Below are 8,095 nucleotides of genomic sequence, written 5' to 3' on the forward strand. Positions count from 1 at the left end.
GACTTGGCCCATTCTATAGGATGAACAAAGGCCATTCCCTTCACCCTAGCAATTCCTCTGGACCTTCAACACTGTAAACAACTGATTTTTGTAAGAGATTTCCCCAAATACTCATAATTTGATGTCCTCCTATCAGGTCAGCTACGTCTCCACTCGTGTACTCACGCAGCACTTTGTCGCTGACCCGAGGACTGCTGTAAGAGTGCGTTAAAAACTCTGTGTTTCCTTACAGAATGGTCACCCTACGTCAAACAGCTCGCGGATTTCTCCTCACAATAATGAATCTGAACCCAAAAAATTGGAGAAACTCCTTGGAATTGAGGCAAATCTTCTGAAGTGACCCTTTGTGACAGGCAGTGACTGTTCCCCTCCAGAACCTAGAGCATGTGGTATATGGAGTGAGAGGTTACCAGTATCAACGGCATTTATTGGCTGCTGAGAAATGAGATGTATTTTTTTTATATACACACATATAAAAAAAATAAGAGTGAGGTAGATAAATGTTTGAAAAAAAAAATCAAAAACTGTCCCCCTGTCATACTCAAAAACCCTTATCTCGGTATTTAAATTTATTATGGGGCATCTCTACAGTGATTTAAACTGGTATCACAAAAATAAATAAAAAATCCTACATAGAATACCTTCTTAATTAACTTTTTTTGTCTTTTTCATTTTTAAAAGGGAAAAATAACTATGGGACAGAGGCAAGAGAAGATAACGGGACCTAAACTACACAAGCAAAAAGCACTACAAACTTTTTAAAATCTCCAGTCAAAACTAGCAATCAGTATATTTAAACTCTTTGTTCTTACTCAAAAGATTTAACCATTTCCATCCCAGAACCACCTCTTCACTGCCATCGCTTGGTTGGATCAGTGCTAAACAAAGGCTTAGACGCTGTAACTAACGTAGGATGAGCAACTGGTAGGACTCCTTGGTCGCAGACTTTCTGATGGCCCCTCCTTCCCCTCCACCACGGCTTCAACTGAACAAACAAGCTGACTCCTTCTCTTTTGTTCTGAGGTTTGGTCTAGGATTTAAGCAACAAGCTCGTACTTGTAGAGGTTTCCGTAGCTGCCAACACTTAACTCCCTGCTAGCCAAGCCACCAGCCCCAGCTCTGTGCTTTCCATCAGCCCCCCGGGTTTGGTTGGGCAGTTGGCTTTTGTGCCGGGGTGCGAAGCGCAGCCCGGGGCGCCGCTGCGAGGGGCGTCCTCCTAAGGAGGGACGAGAGCCGGGTGTTGGGTGGCCACCCTAAGAACGCCTGGCATCGCAGCTGCGACTGGTACAGCTCTTGTTCAGGGTGTGGATGGGGTAAAATAGTCCTTTTAAAAAAACGGTGACCCAAAAGCCTGGTGTCTGCTGTACCCGACAAAAAAATACATCAAGGGGCGAGTGGGTGTGTGCCACAACCAAAACAAGCGGGGAGGGAAGGAGGGGTAGGACCCTTGTACAACAATGAATATCAACACTGAACAAGAATGTACTAAATATTTAACCTTGTTTTTCTGACCTGAGTTTGTATCATGCCTTGCACTGTAAGAGACTCGCGTGCTGCCTGGGCAGAGGTGAGCGGGAAGGAAGGAAGACCCGGGTTTAAAAACACCACACCACAGCACTGCCAGAGTGTTTCCGGGCAGGGTGTCCCTTCTTTCTCCGTGTCCCTCTCAAAAGCCCCGTAGCCCACACAGCCAAGATGTTGTAAAACAACTAATGGGGAGAGAAAAAAAAAAGAAAAAAGTAAAAAAAAAAAAAAAGGAGGAAATGTGTTTATAAAAAGGCATTAAACAGTTCATGGCAAATCATATGAAAGGTATCAGTTACTGGGAAGGAGGAAGTAAAAGTTACACACTATAGTACAAAGCATAAGAAAATCTGTTGAAGTGGGAGGGAAGGGAAGGAGGGCAGACCTGAAGGTTTTCATAGATTAAATCCACAAAGATAAAGAACAAAAAAAATAGCAGCTTTTTTCTGTACAGACATATAGATGAGTATCTGAACCGTAAAAAAGTTATAAAAGTGACACAAAAGACAATGTGTATGCAAATGATCCATGGTCTAACATAGAACTGCAAGACCCTTCGAGAAGTCTTAATAATAAGGAGAAAAGGTCAACAAAGCATCGTGTACTTGAATCCGGTTACTGCTTTTTTTTGTCTCCTCCAATTTAGGTTTCTAGGTGTTTTCTCCTTGCCAGCCTGTGAAGGACGGCAGGCTGCAACGCTGGAGATCTCTGCCGGTCATAGTCATGGTTTTCGAGGTTCATTTTTGGCGTGCGGTCGACTTTTGGTTTTTTTTTTTTTAATTTCTTTTTATTGATTTTTAAATTTTTTTTTATTTTTAAAATTTTTTTTTACAAAATGTGTGTTTAGCTCACCACTGCCAGTTTTGTCCAGAATTCATGGGGATGGGGACAGGGGCAGAGAGAGGGCTGTTTCTTTACCCCATCCCTTTCTTCTTCATCACAAGAAAAAAAAAAAAATTCACCTTTTGTCCAGTTTTGAGATAAGATCTTGACAATTTGATATTTTAATTTTTTTTCTTTTTCCTTTTTTTAAACACCAGTGTATGATTGAATGTATTGGTCAGGATCTCTTTTGAACAGAGCAGTTGATTACTGTGCTCCTTCCATGCCTACAAAACCAAAAAAAAAAACAAACCCAAAAAACAAAAACAAAGAGTTCTTTTCTTTTTTTTTTTTTGGCAAAATTTGGCAGCGTTGAAAACGGTAACAACCTTGGACGAATGATGGCCCTTTTTTATTCTTTAAGTGTTCCTAAAAAGATTAAAGAGCAACATTAAAAATCCAGTCTTTTTCATGTTTTTCGTGGGTTGGTTGTTTTTTAGAAAGACCTACAGTGTTAGGCAGGTGTTTGCAGGGGAACTGGGAGCCACCTGGCCTGCGATATCTTTGATCTGATCAAAGTGCTGTACGGTTGAACTTGCACGCAGATATGTTTCCCATTACGAAGCTAAGAGAGAGACAGAAAGAGAGAGAAAGAAGAGAGAGGAGAGAGACATCAGATCTCAAGTTTTCTGTTGCTATTAAGTATTAACATCAGAGTTCTAAAAGGCCGACTGTGTGCCCCATGAATGGAGTCCGTTACTGAAACAAACATCTGCTTGCATATCGAAAAAAGAAAAATACGGTAACTTGTTTACTGAAAAAAGTGTTCTCCCAAGTGCAGCTACGGCAGTTCTGAAGATCCACTGAGGTACAGTAGGCTTGTGAATATATTGTACTTTTCTTTCTTCCCCCGACGCGCGTGTTTGTGTGTGTTCTGTTTGGGTGAGATTCTGGTTTAAGGATCAGCAGGCCGACGACTGGGGCAGCGGTAAGGCCCTCTCGTTCTTGCGTCCCCCGTTCATGTGTGCGTACGGCTGTCTCTCCTCGAAGCTGGCCCGAAGCACCACCACGCCCGGGCCGTTCTCGGCTTTGTGTCCTGAGTGCTTGTCAGTGGGTTGGAGGGTGGAGGAGGGATCTAAAGGAATGCTCTCCATGTTTTCAGTCTCCAGGTCAAGCTCCTCTGTGTCTGGCGGCTTGTTCTCTTCACTGTAGAAGAAGGAGACCTCTTTGAAGGCTGGATCCAGCTCGTCTTTAATGCTACCGATGATTTCCAGGAAGGAGGGCCGCATCTTCGGGTTGTACTGCCAGCACATCCGCATCAGCTCAAACCTGGACGGGAAACACACAGCAAAACCATTTACTGAGGTGTTTTACGAGCCCCGGCTGGAGCCAACCAACTGCGACTGGACCAGATCACGCATTCGGGAAAAATCCTTCAATTCTGATAAAACGACACAGTTTTTACACAGGCTGAGATGCCCGTGCCACGTTCTGACCTTCTTTTCTAATCACCGGTTTACTTCTACAGCTCCTGTCTCAACCTTCGCTCCCTTCCAGACACCCGCCCGCAGAACAGCCTCGCGGACACCCGACGTCCAGAAGCATTTCATACTGTGACTCTGACTTGGTAGTTCTCTCCTTCTCCTCCAAAATATCCCATGCGTGCTCAATCCTACAGCTACCTGGCAGAGCCCCTCGGAGTATCTTATTCAAACAAGCAATCCCTACCCTATCGATACAGTCCTTGAAAAAACGACAATAGGAAATACACACGAGCTAAAACACTGCTTTATTCCCTCTGAAAGAAGAAAATTACATTAAAATTAACTGTATCCCCCAAAAGACATTCGCCAATCTCAAAGACATTCTTCTAACGTTTTGGGATGAAACTGTGCTGTTTTCATTTCTGGCCAGGGATGCATTAAGATTTCACGGAGTGCGAGATCATCCGCTTAGGCAGGTCCACGATTAGAGCAGAACAACGACCCATGCTGGCAAAACAAAACCACGAAATGCAACGGGGACGCACACGTCATGCAAACGGCATTTTCATGGCACAGCAAAGTTGGATATTCCCGAGAGGTCGCCCTGAGCTTCAAACACAACACAAGGAAGGGTTTTGCTGCCTGTGAAGGTGCAACAGGGACGTCTTCTGTTAACACCGCCCAAGGAGCACGACAAATTTAAGTAAGAAAAGGAAGATGAGTTCTTTGAGGCAATCGTCCGTGTACACAACACACAGAAGACGACACCATGTGTAGGCGTCACTGCTGGCCAAACTAGCATTTTCTGTGCTAGAAGAAGAATGGATCTAAAAAACCCACCAAAGAGAAATCTATCAGCAAGGGTAACATACTGGAGAATCCTTCACATCTCCGACTCGCCTTCCAGCACGGAGACCTGCAGTCCCAGCACGGAGACCTCTCCTTGCCTGGCCAGCAGCCTGGGCCAGTGGCCAGCCCGGGCTCATTGCCTCACCTCTGCCAGCCTCCCCACCTACGGGTAGGCAGCTCACCTCAGCTTGCAGTTTTGATTCTACAGAACACCACCACCATTTCCCCGACTTTGGCAGACTTTTGGGAAGGAAGCAAGGAACTCCGTTTCATGCTTTAATTAGCTCTCACTGCCTTGTGCCCCGGCAACAGTTTACCAGATCCCTGCAGCAGTGTGTGGAATGGCTTTTTTTTTTTAATTTAATAGAAGAGACCAAACCAAACTTCACTTTTTCTGAACCGCACCTAAGTCCATCACAGAGTAATGTCTCAATGTCTCCAGAGTCCCTGCTCTAGAACAAACCTTTCCACAAGACTGTCATAGAGCTGCACCACCCTGGGCTCTGAAGCCCATCGCTGTACATCGCTGCACGCAGCGGGGTCCGGAGAGTCTGGGAACCCTGACATGAAACAAACCCCAAGCAAAGCCATCCCCCTGCCCCCAGACCCTCGCTCCTGGCGACCCACTGCTGCGTTTCCTCAGGGGCTGCATCACGCTCAGCTGACGGGACCCAGCAAAGAGACAGAAAGCTGCTGTGTTTGGGATGCGAACACTGCCCAGAGCACTTCAACCAAAACAAAAGCCATCTTCATGGCAGTGCAGCATTTGAAGTCGCAGACACTCCTGTTAGAGCTCAGCTGGCACAGCTCTGCGTGAACAGAAGTCAGCCACCTGAGCACGGCCTTGTGACACCCAGAAAGAAGCCGGCAAAACCAGTCTGTGCTGGGAGCACTCCCCGGGCACTCGGCGCTGTACTGAAACAGGCACGGAGAGGTGTAAACACCGTTAAACTATCGCTTGTTTTTCAGCCTTTACAGAGTCTCTCCTAGCGAAAGCGAAGCCAAACTATAAAACTGCACTATACCCTCACCCGCAAACGAGGAGGAAAGCTTGAGACATCAATATATAAAATCCATTTCTGTTACTTCATTGCTGTTTCCTTTCCAGCTGACTGCTGCGTCCCTGAATAGAAGCGGCAGCCGGAGCCAAGAACACTGGATATTCGCTGGCGCTTCGCCCTGAGGCCTAAGGGCAATGCTAAGGAGATACCACAAGCAGTGGAGTAATGCATGTGACATCAGCACAAACAAGGACATGTGATGTTTCTTTTAAGCCATTCCAGATTTAAAAACCCTACGGAGTTCCCATAAAAGGATTTTTTTTTTCTTTTTAACTCTGTGGGCTCAAAGACCTTGCTTACATTATCTCAAACAAAAAAAACACCCTTTCCAGTAGACAATGGAAGAATTTACAGCTTGTTAATATAACCTGAGCAGTTTCATAAAGTACATTTGCGACTGGTGGCAAGTGAGCTCAAGGGAGTCGCAGGCACTGTCAGGAGACAGAATAGCCAGTGCCTTTTCCTGTGCGTCTTTCGCTCGAAGAACTGAGCAGAAAGCGAGTTATTTTTGCACCCAGACAGTAAAAAGCAGAAAATGGAAAGTTACTACAGGAGCTGCATTCCATCTGAGCGTGTGTTTGTGCTTTGCATCAGGCTGGATGGGGGAGAGTGGAAAGACCTCTCCTATTCTGCTGCTGCCTCTGTGGAGCAGAGCCCGGGTTCTAACCAGGAACAAAGGGAAAACCAGCAATGCGTAAATAGTCTCGTCATCTACAACGCATGTGGGAGAAGCAGTCTTGCTTCAAACACAGAGTGGAATTCCAGTCTCCACCACTTTTAAAAGGCCCATGGGAACAGAGTGTCTGCGAGCTGCAGCTGTAGCGAACGTCCCCGCCACGCAGCCATCACCTGATGAGCGCTGCCCCAACAATGGTGGTACATAAAACCAGAACTTGGTGCACAGGAAGAGGAGAAAAACAGCAAAGCTCCTCCTGGCACTGTCGTACTGAACCATCTGTCTTACTGCGTGGTTCTGTCTGTAAAACCATGCAAACTATGCCAAGAGGGTGTAGCATAAACAGAACTGAGTCTTGTTTCACCCTGTGTAAGAGTAAAAAGCCTCGAGAAATACCGTCCCCTTTGTGCTCAGCCTTTCACGGGGATTTACCACCTCTCTGAACCACAGTGCAACCGCGTCGTAAAAGCCCCCTTTGCACAGGCGTCCGATAGAACCACGCTGCAGCACGGAACCTCTACAGCTCTTCAATGTCCCTGGTCTCCACCTAAAAGCCACTGACCCACTGTCACCAGGGCTTAGCAAAGCACAGCCACTCGCAAGCCTGACCAATGTCGCCGTCTTCGGAGCGATGGGGCATCCGAGACTGCTCCCCCCACGTAGTGTTCACGCCGGGGTGGGGGGGCAACAAGAGGCCCTCGCTAAAACTACTGCACCGTGGCCAGAGCGCGCACAGCTGTGTCAGAGCTCACGTCATCTGCGAGGTTAAAAATAGTGGATTAGGTGACAGTTGCAGCAAGATTCTTCTCTCTATTCTCATCCACGCTGCCCCGCAGCAGCCCACCTCCCCCTGCTGTTCTGGAGGGTTTTGTATGTCGGTACGGACACACAGAAAGGTAAGTCTGTGCTCCGCCCAGAATTCTAGTTGTTTCTAAGTCAAACTAATCTAACATGAGACCATAGCAGTGTGGTCCCTGGCTCCCCTTCTCGCTTGCTTCCCCGCGGTACCAAGCACAAGCAGCACGCTGACTCCCCTGCAGCAGGTGGACTTTGCTTTCTGGACATCTTGCCTTGATAGTGCGATTCAGGTATCACAGACCAGCCAGTCTCCACCAGGAAGAGTTTGTGCTGTCTAAAAAGAACAGCTTCCCCTGGCACAGACATGCCAAAAAACCCTGTCTTTAAACAGAATCTTTTGGCAACCTCCACAAAAAAGAGGACCCCTATTTTACAAAGGTTTTCATAAAGCACTTGAGAAAGAGGTTGCCTGAAACTTGCTGGGGGCGCGTGGCAAGATCCACATTTCGGTGCCCTCTGCAACGCTGTTACAAGCACCTTTCTGGCCACTTTGTGATTGTGGTGCTCCGTTCAGGGCTGGGAAGCCAGTTACCAGACAGCTGGAGAGGGGAGCGGAACTCTGCCTGCAGCCCCGGTCTCTGTGCCTGCCAGCAGCAACACCTGAGGTTCAAGACTGGCAGCAACTGTCAGCGCTGCACAGCATCTCTACAGCCTCTCGGGATGCAGGACAGGGAAAGAAGAACAACATGCAAAGACAAAAGCACCACAGTGAGGGAAAAGAGGTTTTCTGAATGCCAAAGGCAAGCACACAGAACAAAGGGGAAGATTATTCCTGGAGCTCCCCACTGTTATTCCTACAAGAGCCTATTTCAGTTCAGCAG

The 8,095-nt window shown here is 47.0% G+C and overlaps 1 protein-coding gene across 1 annotated transcript in view; it reads right to left on the reverse strand.

The window, feature by feature from the left end:
• Positions 1-2,825: 2,825 nt before the first annotated feature.
• IGF1R (insulin-like growth factor 1 receptor) overlaps positions 2,826-8,095 on the reverse strand; it is a gene marked incomplete at its 5' end in the record, with an annotated part of 28,815 nt that continues 23,545 nt past the window's right edge. The window contains one exon of the mRNA XM_010152623.1: positions 2,826-3,675. Coding sequence (XP_010150925.1) covers positions 3,309-3,675 — 367 coding nt within the window. The remainder of the gene's footprint in view (positions 3,676-8,095) is intronic.

This window comes from Eurypyga helias, unplaced genomic scaffold, assembly GCF_000690775.1.
Source record: "Eurypyga helias isolate BGI_N326 unplaced genomic scaffold, ASM69077v1 scaffold13160, whole genome shotgun sequence".
Taxonomy (NCBI): domain Eukaryota; kingdom Metazoa; phylum Chordata; class Aves; order Eurypygiformes; family Eurypygidae; genus Eurypyga; species Eurypyga helias.